At 37.2% G+C, this 15,060-nt stretch overlaps 1 protein-coding gene across 1 annotated transcript in view; it reads left to right on the top strand.

Moving 5' to 3' along the window:
- Intu (inturned planar cell polarity protein) overlaps positions 1 to 15,060 on the top strand; it is a 42,251-nt gene that overhangs the window by 24,098 nt on the left and 3,093 nt on the right. Inside the window, exons 10-15 of the mRNA XM_090356976.1 lie at positions 1,533 to 1,595; positions 2,850 to 3,071; positions 4,380 to 4,862; positions 6,644 to 6,741; positions 11,014 to 11,203; positions 13,096 to 13,256. Coding sequence (XP_090213102.1) covers positions 1,533 to 1,595; positions 2,850 to 3,071; positions 4,380 to 4,862; positions 6,644 to 6,741; positions 11,014 to 11,203; positions 13,096 to 13,256 — 1,217 coding nt within the window. The remainder of the gene's footprint in view (positions 1 to 1,532; positions 1,596 to 2,849; positions 3,072 to 4,379; positions 4,863 to 6,643; positions 6,742 to 11,013; positions 11,204 to 13,095; positions 13,257 to 15,060) is intronic.

The raw sequence follows: 15,060 nt of genomic DNA, 5'->3' as shown, positions 1-15,060 counted from the left end.
TTTTATATCCTTAGTTAATTCCCAAGTTTTTTTTGTTTGCTTGTTTTGTTTTTTGCTAGTGCTGGGGTTTAAACTCAGGGCTTGTTCCTTATTAGTGTGTAGAAGAGCTACTAGTTTTTTGTACATTGATTTTTATATCCTACTACTTTAATAAAAGCATTGATCAAATATAATATTTGTCGGTGGAGTCCTTCAAAGATAATATAATCTCATCTCTGAAAGGGAGAATTTAACTTTTTTCTCTATTATCTGTCTTTTCTTTTTTCTCTTCCTTTGTATTTGCCTGGCTAGGAATTGTACCACTGTATTAGATTTTAAATAGTCGACACTCTTTTTCTCTTTTCTGATTTTAGAGGAAATGGTTTTAGTTTTTCCTCATATAGTACAATGTTGGCTATACATTTGACAGCAATATTAATATTATTACATATATGTTACATATATTATTTTAAGGTACATATTATCAAGAAGGTAAAGAACTTAATAAATTTATTCCATTCATAGTACTCTTAAAATACTTACGAATTAACTAAGGGTATAGAAGACTTCTATATTAAAAACTGAAAATATACTCAAGAAGGAAACTAAAGTAGTCTTCTATTCCTAGTTTCTTCAAGGTTTTTGTTTTGATAAAATATTTAATTTTGTCAGACTTTTTCTGCATCTACTCAGATGATCATATAATTTTTGTTCTATATTTTGTGTTCTGTGTTACACTTATTGATTGTGTCTGTTGAACCATCTTTGTATCCTTGGAATGACACCAAATTGATCATTCTGTTAAGTTTTTTGTGTGTTTTTTTTTGTTTTTGTTTTTTGTTTTTTGACAGCCTGGAGGTATGAACTCTGGGCCTGGGTGCTGTCCCTTAGCCTATTCACTCAAAACTAGCATTCTAGTCAGGTACTAGTGGCTCACGGCTGTAATCAGAGCCAGCCTGGGCACCAAAGTCCATGAGATACTTATCTCCAATTAACCAGTAGAGGAAACAGGAAGTGATGCTGTAGCTCAAGGAATAGGGCGGTAGCCTTGAGGTGATGAGCTCAGGGATGATTGCCCAGGCCTAGGGTTCAAGCCCCATGATTGATCAAAAAAACCCAAAGACAAAAAACTAGCATTCTACCACTTGATCCACAGTTTTACTTCTAGCATTTTGCTGGTTAACTGGAAATAAGAGTCTCATGGACTTTTCTGTCCGGGTTACCTTTGAATTGTGATCTTTAGATCTCAGCCTCTTGCATACCTAGGATTATACATGTGAACCACTACTACCTGGCATAATAGGAGATGTTTGTCTTATTACATTTATTTTAAAAATAGAATGCAAATCCTTTATAGATGTCTCTAATCAACGGTAAGTTAAAAGTGTTTATAAAAGTGTTTATAAAAGTGTTTCTTTAAACTCAAAAATCAAAAATAGGTTTGTTCTCAAATAAATATACAGTTCTATTTCAGTTATAATTTCCATTTTAATTATTGTAGTTTGCACATATACATGCACCATAATAAATCCACTGTGAATTTCTTCCTCTAGTCTGAAGATTACTATGAAATGAGACGACTATATACAATTTTGGGATCTTCTCTATTTTATAAGGTAAGTTGAAGCTTGAAGTATGTTTAAATATCCAATTACTGTATACACATACCAAAAGTTAAATTTTTTCATGCACAGAAAAACACATGTACTACTTTTCTGTGGATATAGACACAGTAAGCTTAAGGTCTTAAAATAAGATTCATACCTATATATTTATAAACAAAATAAATATGGTTTTATTATATTTTGAGGCTATAATTGTGTAAATGAGAAATAATATTCCAACACACTAAGTAAGAGATGAGAGCAATACTATCTTACTTTCTTCTTTCAGTGTTTTTATTTTTTTATTATTTTTTTTTATCCTATCCTACCATGAGTTTTTTAAGTAAATCTTGTAACATGAATTAGGTGTATTTCAGTGTACACCAACTTAGACATCGAGTAAATTTCATTTAAGAAGTATTTTTAAACATAAAATATGCCATTAAAACGAATTAAACATGCCAAGCACTGGTTGCTCACAACTGCAATCCCAGCTACTCAGGAGGCTGAAATCTGAGAATCACGGTTCAAAGTCAGCCTGTGTAGAAAAGATCACGAGACTTTTATCTCCAATTAGCCAACAAAAAGATAGAACAAGAGTTGCAGCTTAAGTGGTATAGGTAAACCTTGAGCAAAAAAGCCAACTGTAAACAAGAGGCCTTTGTACTGACATGCATGCGTGTTAACACACAAATAGAATCAAACAATAGAGAAGGATAAAAAGTATCTTCCCACCTTAACCTCAACTTCTCATTTTCCTTTTCAGAATTCAGTAAACATTCAGGGTACTACTACACAGAAGTGATCTTATTTGTTCTTAAATTCTACCTGTTGGGTACCCTAAGTTATTATTTGATATCTAATTTGCCCTCAGAAAAAGAATTTACTTTTGTACATCATAGTTTTTTATATGTGAAACTAGATTATTTTGAGAAAACTGTAAGTGTGTTTATAAAACTTCAAAATAAGCCAGGCATGGTGGCTCACACCTATGATCCTAGCTACTCAGGAGGCTGAGATCTGAGGCTCAGGGTTCAAAGCCAGCCCAGGCACTAAGGTCTGTGAGACTCTTGTCTCTAATTAGCTACTAGAAAAAAAACTGGAAGTGGCAGTATTGCTCAAGGGGTAGGGCAGTAGCCTTGAGCTGAAGAGCTCAGGAACAGTGCCCAGGCCCAGAGTTCAAGCCCACACAACCGACATTAAAAAAAAAAAAAAAGAATTGTTGCTTTGTATCATTTGTTGATGCTTGGTCTTTCCATGGCACAGGGTTATCTGATATGCAGTCATTTGCCTAAGGATGATCTTATTGATATTGCTATGTACTGTCGCCACTATTACTTGCTGCCTTTAGCAGCAAAACAAAGAATAGGTCAGTTGATAATATGGAAAGAAGTATTTCCTCGACATCACTTCCAGCATTCCACAGTCTCAAATTCTGAAGTCTTCCAAGAACCTGAAGGGAGATATTTTTTGCTAATCGTTGGACTGGTAAGTTTATTTAATCTTCTTTCTTAAAGCCTTTTCTTTTTGTTTTTGTTTTTGCTGGTCCTGGGGCTTGAGCTCAGGGCACTGAGCACTGAGTACTATCCTTCGGCTTTCTCAAGGCTAGCGCTCTACCACTTGAGCCACAGCACCACTTCTGGCTTTTTCTGTGTATGTGGTACCAAGGAATCAAACAAGCACTCTACCACTAGGCCAAACTCACAGCCTTAAAAGTTTTTTGTGTGTGTGTTTGTTTTTTAAGATCTATTTACTATCTAAAACAAAAAATATGAGTATGTCAGATGTTATTTTTATCTTTTACATTCATTTCAAACTCATGAAGAAATATTAATGAACTTGGGGATATGATTTTAGCAGATTCTGAAGAATTTGAGTCTATTCTGGGCTCCTAGTTAAGAAGACCTTTTCAGGGCCAGGAGTTTGGCCTAGTGGTAGAGTGCTTGCCTAGCATGCATGAAGACCCAGGTTTGATTCCTCGGTACCACATACATTTAAAAGGAAAAAAAAAAAAAAGCCAGAAGTGGTGCTGAGGCTCAAGTGGTAGAGCTCTAGCCTTGAGAAAGCCCAAAGACAGTGCTCAGGCCCTGAGCCCAAGCCCAGGACTGGCAAGCAAATAAACAAACATAAAAAAAAAAAAAAGACCTTTTCTCAGAAAAGACAAACTACAAGACTGTGAAGTCAGAAATAGAATTATTATGTAATTGTAATAACAGGACTTGTGACTCTTTGAAAGCTGTCTTAGGAAATTTCATGTGTAAGAGAAGTAGTTGATAGTCTATAAGATCAGATGAAGCTGAATGCCAGTGGTTCAGGTCTGTAATCATAGCTATTCAGCAGACTGAGATCTGAGGATCATGGTTCAAAGCCTCTTATCTCAATTGAATACCAGCCTTGAATGAAAAAGAGCAAGTTACAAAGAAACCGAAGCAACAGTAGCAGCATTAACTTTGACAAGGAGACATTCATAATAATCATACAATTATGATACTGTATGTCTATAGCATTTATAATTTTTTTCATGCCAGTCTTGGGGCTTGAACTTGGGGCCTGAATTTTTTTGATCAAGGCTACTGCTCTACCACTTAAGCCACAACTCTATTTGCAGCTTTTCAGTGGCTAGTTGGAGATAAAAGTCTCTTGGACTTTCTTACCCAGGCTGGCTTTCTGTTACAATCCTCACATCTGATTCTTGGATTACAGGCTTGGGCCACTGGCCCTAACTCATTATTTACCAATTTAATACACACACACACACATTGTGGTAACTAAACCTATATTGATTTTCTTTCACAGAAACATTATATGTTATGTGTACTATTAGAAACTGGAGGCTGCTCATCCAAAGCTATTGGAAATCCTGGCCCAGATTGCATATATATAGATCAACTCAAAACAACTCTTCATCAGCTGGAAGGAGTAGATTCTTACATAAATGAACAGCTTACATCTTCTTCAAGCCCCTGTTTGTCTTGTGCTGACTGGTTCCTTACTGGACCACATGAAAAAGCAGATAGTATGACTACTTCTCCTATTCTCAGTAGGCTGCAAAGTACTTCTAAAGCATCAACTTCTCCAACATGCAGAAGAACACTTTTTAGTGACTCTTCCTTAAAGACACGGATGCCCAGTCCTTCCCGAAGCAGTGGAGGATCTGACAATGGTTGTGAAGGTGAAGAAGGTGTTAGTACTAATCTGCATACTACATACGATGTGGTTTGGAAGCAAAGAGAATCTCAGGGCTCTGGTGGTTCAGAAGAAAGTGGAGCCTTGCTTAAGGTTAGGTGTGTTTATTCAAGTATGTACATTTGAGAAACGAATATCAAAAGAATTTTTAACATTGTTCCTCATTTGACATGGTGGTTGTTTTAGTTATCATTTGAAAAAACAGAGATTTAGAGGGAGAAAAAAAAGGGGGAAGTAATATATATTAGTAAGGTAGAGCCAACTCCTTGCCATTTAAGGTATAAATATAGTCTAAGAAGATTTTGTACTTTTAGCCAGGCGTGGTGACTTATGCCTGTAATCCTAGCTACTTGGGAGGCTGAGAGCTGAGGATTGTGGTTCAAAGCCAGCCCAGGTACAAAAGACTGAGAAACTCTTATCTCCAATTAGCCATCAGAAAACTCAGAAGTGGGACTGTGGCTCAAGAGGTAGGGCAGTAACCTTGAGCTGAAGACCTCATGGACCCCAGGTCCAGAGTTCAAGTCCCACAACCAGGAAAAAAAAAGATTTTGTAGTTGTAAGAAAAACAAAACTTGAGCTAGGCACTGGTGGCTCATGCCTGTAATCCTAGCAACTCAGGAGGTTAAGATCTGAGGATTGGGGTTCAAAGCCAGCAGGAATGTCATGAGACTTTTATCGCAAATAAAATACTCAGAAAAAAGCCAGAAGTAGTGTCCTGTGGCTGAAGTGGTAGAGCGCAAGCTTTGAGCACAGACAGGCTCAGGGACAGAGCCCAGGCCCTGAATCCAAGCCTCAAAACTAGCAAAAAATACAATAAAACTAATAGAGAAACTGAATTTACCTGTAAGTTCAGCAATTCAGCAATGTTGATTGTATCCCTACTAAGGTTGAAAGGCTGTGCTATACAAAAATAACAATGAGTAAGACACAGATCATGATTTTGAGGCATTTTAGACTATTGGAGGAGAAAGTAAGCATAAGCATACATTCAAATTTCCTAATGACTAATAACTCTAATAGGAAGCTCTCAGGGACTACCCTCCTGTCATCCAAAATAGGGCCTTTTGATTCTTGTTAGCAAAGGGTAAGTCAAGAGGTAAAGCTAGGGCCTGGAGTCTAGCTTACTGGTATAGTGTGCTTGTCTAGTATACATGAAGACCCAGGTTTGATTCCTCAGTGCCATATACATAGAAAAAAGCTGAAAGTGGTGCTGTGGCTCAAGTGGTAGTCTTGAGAAAGCCCAAGGACAGTGCTCAGGCCTGAGTTCAAGGCCCAGGACTGGCAAAAATAAATAAAGAGGTAAAACTAGCATAAAGAATGTTTAAAGGAGCTGCCTGTAATCCCAGCTACTCAGGAGGCTAAGAACCTAAGGATCAAGGTTCAAAGCCAGCCTGGGCACAAAAGAACCTGAGACTTATCTCGGAAGTGGGGCTTGGCTCAAAGGTAGAATGGTAGCCATGAGCTGAATTGCTCTGGGACAATGCCTAGGCCCAGGGGTAGGGCAGTAGCCTTGAGCTAAAGAGCTCATGAACAGTGCCCACGCTGAGTTCAAGCCCCATGACCCACCTAAAAAAAAAAAAATGTTTAAAAGAAGCATCACAGTCAGGGAGTTTGGCCTAGTGGTAGAGTGCTTGCCTAGCATGCACAAAGGCCTGGTTCAATTCCTCAGTACCACATACATAGAAAAATAGAAAAATCCAGAAATGATGCTGTGACTCAAGTGGCAGAGTGCTAGCCTTGAGGGAAAAGCCCAAGGACAGTGTTCAGGCCCTGAGTGCAAGCCCCAGGACTGGCAAAAAAAATGTAAAAAAAGCAAAAAATAAAAGCATCACAAAATAGATATAAACTGAAATTCTTTTAAAACTATTTTTCAGATCACTAAAAAGAAGTCTTCTTTTCCAAATCCATTTCATTTGGGAAACTTGAAAAAGGACCTTTCAGGAAAAGAATTGGAAATATATAATACAATGAAGTAAGGAATCTTCTGATACTGAGAGTTTTTTTGGCTTGATTTTTTTTTTCTTGGTGCCAGCCCTGGGGCTTGAACCAAGGCATGGGTCCTGAGATTATTTTTTTCCATGCTAGCATTCTACTGCTTCATCTCTGGCTTTTTGGGGAGCTAACTGGAGATACGAGTTTCATAGACTTTCCTGCCTAGCTTGGCTTTGAACATTCAGCTTCAGATCACAGCCACCTGAGAAGCTAGGATTACAGGCGTGAGTCACTGGCATCCACTCTCTAATACTTTCACTTAAACTTACTGTCTTTACAATTTCAGAGCACGTTGTGTTTACTCAAGTATAATTAAGATAGATATTACATATTTGAGGTGATAGTGTATTTCCATAATGTTTCATTACACATTTTTTAAAAAATGAATATTCATATTATAAGAGATTAAAACATCCCTTTTATTTCTCTTTCTCAGGTAACTCCCCTTATGTATGTCTAATATAATTTATAAACTAGATTTTACTAAATATAGACTCTGGCAAATGCCCAGTTGTCTCTGTTTTTTTTTTTTTAATTTATTTTTTGCCAGTCCTGGGCTTGAGCTCAGGGCCTGAGCACTGTGCTTGAACTTTTTCAAGGCTAGCGCTCTGCCACTTGAGCCTCAGTACCACTTCCAGGTTTTTTCTATGTGTGTGGTACCGAGGAATCAAACCCTGGTCTTTGTGCATGCTAGGCAAGCACTGTACCATTAGGCCAAACTCCCGGCCCCCCAGTTGTCTCTTTGCATAAGATATTCATTCCCAATGCTTTAGTGCTGATGGCTCACAGTTGAGTTCTTCCCAAGAGTAATCTACCTTTAATGACTAATAAAGGCTGTCTCTAGACTAACTTTGAGACTATCAGGATGCATGCAAGTTTCATATATTTCAAATATTATCTGCTAAGATCTCGAATAGTTGCAGCACAGTTCAGCTTTTTGTATTCTGTTCTAATTCTATCACCCACTAAACTTCATTCAATCTGGGTTACTAGAACTGGTCCTATAGCAAATAAGTAGCAGCTAGAAGTTACACTGAGTAGGGTAAAAGGAACTGAGGAGGGAATGTTTGATTACTTAAACTGTTTATAATCACTGCAGTATGAAATGTTAGTCGCCTCTTGTACAGCCATGTGATTGACAAACAGTTGTAAGTCAGGCCTGATACGTAATTTTGATGGTCATGTATAGAATCACACTTTTGGTTAAGCACCAGATATGTGAGAGTAGAATTCATATAAAACCTCACAACCTCCCTTCATAACTATCACCCTTTTTTTTTCTGAGTTGAAGTTAACCAAGTGTCTTTTTTTCTTTTCATTTTTTAAAGATTTTATTAACATGATTTTTACATCATATTTCAGGTGTCATGTTTAACAAAACCAAGTTTTTTTTTTTTTTTTTTTTTTTTTTTTTTTTTTTGCCAGTCCTGTGCTTGAGCTCAGGGCCTCAGCACTGTCCTTGGACTTTCTCAAGGCTAGAGCTCTACCACTTGAGCCTCAGCACCACTTCCGGCTTTTTTCTATGTATGTGGTACCAAGGAATCGAACCCGGATCTTCGTGCGTGCTAGGCAAGCACTTTAACCACTAGGCCAAACTCCCGGCCAACAAAACCAAGTATTAAGAAGGGAGTCTATATCCAATCACTGGCACATAGATTTTAAAACATAATTTAAAATAAGCTGAGGGTTTATATGTCGTAGGTACATATTAATCTATGTAATAAAACATTATGTCTATAGAGCACATAGCCCATCATAGATTTTGTGTCTATGTAGTTATGTTTATATCTGCAAGACCGACATATGTCCATAACCTTGGGTACCCGAATATTGAGTCATCACTCTTGTACTGTTTGGATCTAATAGCCACATATTAAGGATACCATGTGTCTTTTGTTCCTTTGGTCTTGATTCTCACTCTACATGATTCGCTCTAGTTTCCACTTCCCAGCAAATGCCATTATTTAGCACCTTTTTAATCAGTGAAACCTTTGGATAAGAACTTAGTAAGTTACTAAATTATCAGGAAATGTTTCTTTTTTTTCCCCCTGAGGGGCAAATATCTGATGCATTAGAATTTTTCTTTTAATGTTTCCACATAGGGATTGTTAGATATTTGCTTTAGTAATCATGTAATTTTTTTTTAACCAGTCCTAGGGCTTGAACTCAAGCCTAGGCACTGTTCTTAAGCACTTTTGCTCAAGGCTAGCACTCTGCCATTTGAGCCACAGCATCACTTCTGTCTTTTTCTGTGTATGTGGTACCAAGGAATTGAACCTAGGGCTTCATGCATGCTGGGCGAGCACTCTCCACTGGGCCACACTCCTGGTCATAATCATTTATTTTTGAACAAATGTGAACCATGACCTTTATGAAACCTTAAAAAAGCTTTACACCCCTTGCTTTGCTTTCCTCCAGTTTCCTCCTCCTATTCCTGCCTACAACAGTTTGGGTGTTGTTCTTGTTGTTGTTGTTTTTCCCCAAGAAATACTTTCTATTCTTTATCTTTTTTTAAATTTAACGACCTCTGATTTTAAATGATCATTTTTAATGACGATGATTTTTCTCATCTTGAGTATTTTTAAGATATCAGACATCAGCTGTTTATAAATGGTTTCCTTCCCTCTGCATCCCAAGTCTCATAAGAAATTTATTCAAATCAGGTTAACACATTCATCAAGGAGGTAGCATAAATGATGGAGGAGGAACTAGGGCAATAGCTTAAAGCTGGAGAAAATAATATTAAGTAAAGTAGAGGTTCCATTTTTTAGTACAGACATTGTTAGGATGGGCAACTTGATTGTTTTGAGATACAGAGGGGAATTGCTGTCTGTATCACAAGGACTACTAATCAAAATTCAGCAGGGGAGAACAAATGCAAGGTATGAGAAGAACAAACTCAAAAGTCAGTTAAGCTCTGTTGCTTGGCTGTAAGATTTCAATGAAGTTAATGTAAGCTTGTTGAACATTAGTTATTTTGTGGTTAAATGAGAATAATATTTCATATCTTAAAGCCTTACCCTGGAACACAAAATGATCACTATATAGTAACTACCGTATTACTATTTGTCCTTGCTATTACTGTTCTTTAACTCTTTTCTCAACTGGTTGAAATAAGCTCTGTTTACAGCTTCTGCTGACCTGAGATTAAATGGAGAAGAAAATATCAGAGGAAAAAAGTAGTAAGAAAATATTGGAAGCCAGGCGCAGTAGCTCACGCCTGAAATCCTAGCTACTTAGGAGGCTGAGATCTGAGGATCATGGTTCAAAGCTAGCCCGGGCACTAAAAAGTCTTAGAGACTCTTATCTCCAATTAATCACCAGAAAACCAGAAGTGGCTCTGGTGGCTCAAGGGGTAGGCCGGTAGCCTTGAGCTGAAGAGCTCAGGGACAACACCCAAGCTCAGAGTTCAAGTCCCATGACTGATGACAAAAAAAAGAAAGAAAAAAGGAAAGAAAACATTGGAGAGAAGAAAGATTATAAATGATGAGAAGTAGGACAATATCAGTTATTGTCACACTATGATAAAGTATTAATCCAACGTTAAAACTTCTGTTAACAATTTTATACTTTTTCAGAAGTAGCAATTTTCCTGTCATGTTAAAAGACTTAACTGCTGTTGACCTAAATGTGTATATTTGCTAGAAGATATTTTTATATATCATCTCCCTAAACTAATACCTTCTTTCTGGCTTGTAGAAATCTAGGACAGACAGAAGACCAGTTCTTCAGTATCAGCTATAGAAAAAGAGAGGTTTAACCAATTTGGGTTGTTCAATGAAGAGACAATTATGAGTTGCAAGTAAACTAGTGTTCATTTGCTTAGCAAGCAGTATTTGCTTCCTTTAAGAGAATTATTGTTTAGGAATTATTGTCAGTTAATGCATCCCCAGAGTTCCAGCGTGCCTGTTCACTGCCCCCTTGCCCTAGCCTTCCCTAATTGGCTGCTGTTTTAAAGTTTGCCCTTCCCCAAACTGGGATTTTTACCACAAATCTAAAGCTCTTTCAATTTTATACTGATTAAATCAGTCCTGCAGTATTTTATTTAAAAAAAGAATTATTAATAATCCTAACATGTACTTTATAGATGAAGAAGAAATTAAATGTTTGGCCTTTGTTCCCCTTTTTAAAATTTTCTTGTAAGTAAAATCTACAAAATTCAAAGTGAAACACTACTTTTTATTAAATTTTTTTCTCCTCTCTCTCTCCTTATCTCTTGTTCTCCCTCTCTGTCTCTCTCTCTCATTTCCAGATTGACATCTGGACCTGAGAATACACTTTTCCACTACGTTGCCTTAGAAACAATGCAAGGAATTTTCATTACTCCTACCCATGAAGAAGTGGCTCAGCTAAGTGGCTCTATCCACTCTCAGCTGATAATGAATTTTCATCAGTGTTGTCTCTCTATCCGTGCAATTTTCCAACAGACACTGGTAAATGAGGTAAATACAGTTTTACAAATACAGTTCTCTGTGATATAATTTCCAAATTTGTGAACATTATCTCTACTGTCTAGTCAATATATGCAGCAGTGTTTTCATGTAATTAAGATGTTTTTAACAGCCAATAAACCTAATCTTAAAGAATATGTACATGTTACTTAACCTCAAATCTTAGTTTTTGGGTTTTTTTGTTCGTTCGTTTGTTTTGCCAGTCCTGGGGCTTGAACTCAGGGCCAGAGCACTGTCCTTGGGCTTTCTCAAGGGTAGCACTCTACCACTGGAGCTACAGCACTACTTCTGGCTTTTTTTTCCCCTATGTATGTGGTACTGAGTAATCGTATGTGATTATTCATGCATGATAGGCAAGAACTCTACCACTAGGCCAAACTCCCAGTCCCTCAAATCTTAGTTTTATAATACTGTATTAGATGTCCTAGTTTAATATTTCAGGAAATGGTAGGTAGACCTGTGTTTTATAGCAAAGTAGAAATTTATATTTGTAATACAATTAACATCTTCCATTTGATATTTGTTATTCAACCACTGCCATCATTTGGTCAGTAAGATCTACCAATTAGTTCAAATTAAGTCTGATAACCTTTTAAGTATTCAGCCAACAATATAAATTGTTTTGGAATAAAAATGTTCTTATAGTGAAGCTATAGACAATACTACTGAAAATCTTTTAGCACTTTGTTGACTATTTTCCAACTTGGATAAGGACTAGTATTATATATAGTTAAAATATGAACTAGATTGCTTTGATACAGGGAAAAATGGGTATTGCTTTCTCATATAAACATGCAAAGATTTATTTATAACTAGTCAAGCATTCAGTCAGAAAAAGCTCTCTGAAGATAGTTGTAATTTATACACCAATATGTATAAGTATGCCAAGTTTAAAAGTAGTAATTTGTATAGGCTGATGGGTCATATCTGTAATCCTAGCTACTCAGGAAACTGAGACCTGAGGATCAAGATCAAAGTTAGCCTGAGTAGGAAAGCTCATGAGACTGTTTTTTTTTTTTTTTTAATTTTTTTTATTGTAATTAGTAAAAGGGTTACATGATATTTGCCAGATAGAAGGTGCATTAATTCACATACATTGATACCCTTTCACATGTCTTAGTACCCATTTCCCTCCCCCCCACCCCCCACCCGTCTTGGTTTTCCCCCCTTCCCTATCAAATTTCAAATATCCAAATACAAATAAATTCAATATATCAGATAACAAACTGAGATCATGAGACTGTTATTGTCAATTAACTACCAAAAATCCCAGCTGGGTCACATCTAAGACTCCTAACCACTCTGGAAACTGAGACCTGAAGGTCATGATCAAAGTTAGTCTGATTAGGAAAGCCCATTGACTTACTGTCAATTAACTACCAAAAATCCCAGAAGTGGGCCAGGAGTGTGGCCTAGTAGTGGCAGAGTGCTTGCCTTGCATGCACAAAGCCCTGAGTTCAGTTCATTAGTACCACATACACAGAAGCCAGAAGTGGTGCTGAAGCTCAAGTGGTAGAGAAAAGCCTTAAGAAAGTGCAACAACAGTACCCAGACCCTGAATTCAAGCCCCACAACTGGCCAAAATTTAAAAAAAAAAAAAGAAAAATAGTGTCTTAATTCCCTGGGAAAATAGGTTATACACTTCTATAAGGAAGACAGACTTATAAACTGCTAATAATGCAAATACAACAAAATGGATCTGGAAACAAAGTATACCATAAGATACATTTTACTAATAAAGTCCTCTTTAGGAGATAGTATTTACGTTTATTTAGTAGTTTTCTTGAAGATAAGGGGAAGAATAGCATTGCAGGGTCTTAAGTGTTAGGTTCAGGAGTTCAAATCTATGTGGGAGAACATTAATAATATCTATTAATTTATAGAAAAAGAAAACATTAAACGGTGGAGATCATTCAGATTCTACAAATTCTACAGTGTCTTCTCTTAGCCCTGTGAAAGAATATGGTGTGTTGTTTGAGTGCTCTCCTGAAAATTGGACTGATCAGAAAAAAGCACCACCAGTTATGGCTTACTGGGTAATAGGGTAAGTGAGGGGAAAAAAACGTATTTGAAAATAAACTAAAATGTTACAGAATGAAAGAAATAAGAAAGGATATTATTGTTTTTAAATATAGGGATTTATTACTCTAACTGGGATATTTAAATACTATATGTGCGTTGTGTGTGTGAGGAATCAAACCCGATCTTCGTGCATGCTGGGCAAGCACTTGACCACTAGGCCAAACTCCCAACCCTATAAGTGTTTTTTTATTTACTAAATATCACCATTAAATCCCTCCCCATGCATTTCTTTCTACAAAAATCAACAATTGAGTTATCTGACAAAGTCATTAAAAGAATAATTCTGGGTTTTTTTCTCCAATTTCTTATTTCTTTTGTGCCTCCTTTCTTTCTACTCTCTCACCCAGACAAGATACAACTCACTCCAGGCTACCCTTGTTTCACTGTCCCAGCACTCTTTTCTCTTCAGTATACTTTATGTACATTATCACCAATCAAATCTTGTTTCTGCTATGCCTACTGCATGAGATGTTGTGCCTTAACCTTTTAACATCTGGTTCCTTGATATTCAAACCAAGGCTAACAGATGATCTCCTCATTTAAGATCTTATCATCTCTTTCCCATCAGTGAAGAGTTGCCTTGCCAGGCACTGTCTGTAATCCTAGCTACTCAGAAGGCTGAGATCTGAGGATTGCCGTTCAAAGACAGCCTAGGGGCCGGGAGTTTGGCCTAGTAATAGAGTTCTTGCCTAGCATGCACAAAGACCAGGGTTTGATTCCTTGGTACCACATACATAGAAATAACTGAAAGTGGTACTGTGGCTCAATTGGTAGAGCTCTAGCCTTGAGAAAGCCCAAGGACAGTGTTTAGGCCCTGAGTTTTTGCCAGGCCCAGGACTGGCAAAAAAAAAAAAAAAGCCAGCCTGGTCACAAAAAGTCTGTGAGACTCTTATCTCCAATTAACCACTAGAAAACCAGAAGCGGTGCTGTGGCTTAAGTGGTAGAGCACTAGCTTAAGCTAAAAAGCTCAGGGACAGCACCCAGGCCCACACTTAGTTCTCTGTATTGCCTCTTTGGTATTTTTCTTGTTTGCTTCTTGTCTTTTCTCCTCCCCAAAATGTCAGCACCATGAGATAAGGAATTGTCTTGTCCACAGTTGACATCTGTAACAGCCCCTGGCACATACCAATCACCTTATAAACATTATAGTTTAGGAAATGGAAATGTGCTAGGCAAAATGTGGTGGGTAGAAGGATAGGTATTATAGCAAATAAAAAGATAAATATATGGTTATTCTTTTCAAATACCTTATGTTTTACAGAAGAAATACAAGATATACTTAAATATATATTTATGTAGGTATTATGTAGACATCTATATATATGCATATATAAACACATGGGCAATATCACTAAATGCTACAGGAGTCTTGAGGAGAGGGGATGAAATCAAATCAAAGGCATAGAGATTCCATTTGTTCTCAAAGATTTGAGTAATGGAAATAATAATGGGTGACAGTGTCCAAAAAGAAATGTGCTCATTATTGGCCAGGAGCGTGGCCTGGTGGTACAATGATTACCTAGCATACATGGAGCCCTGGGTTCGATTCCTGGGTACCATATACCCAGAAAAACCCAAAAGGGGTGCTGTGGCTAGAGCACCAGCCTTGAAAAAGCCCAAGGACGGTTGCCTAGGCCCTGAGTTCAAACCCTGGGACTATCCAAATAAAGAAAAAGAAATTTGCTCATTACTTATGTAGCTTTTCATCTTTATGCTACCAATAAAAAATAATAACGGAAATAATAAGGCATAGCAGCGAGTAGACT

The sequence above is a fragment of the Megascapheus bottae genome, chromosome 23 (genome assembly GCF_031878675.1).
Source record: "Megascapheus bottae isolate mThoBot1 chromosome 23, mThoBot2.hap1, whole genome shotgun sequence".
NCBI classification, from domain to species: domain Eukaryota; kingdom Metazoa; phylum Chordata; class Mammalia; order Rodentia; family Geomyidae; genus Megascapheus; species Megascapheus bottae.
Note: the sequence above shows the minus strand (reverse complement) of the source record. Positions and strands in the feature narration are given on the sequence as shown.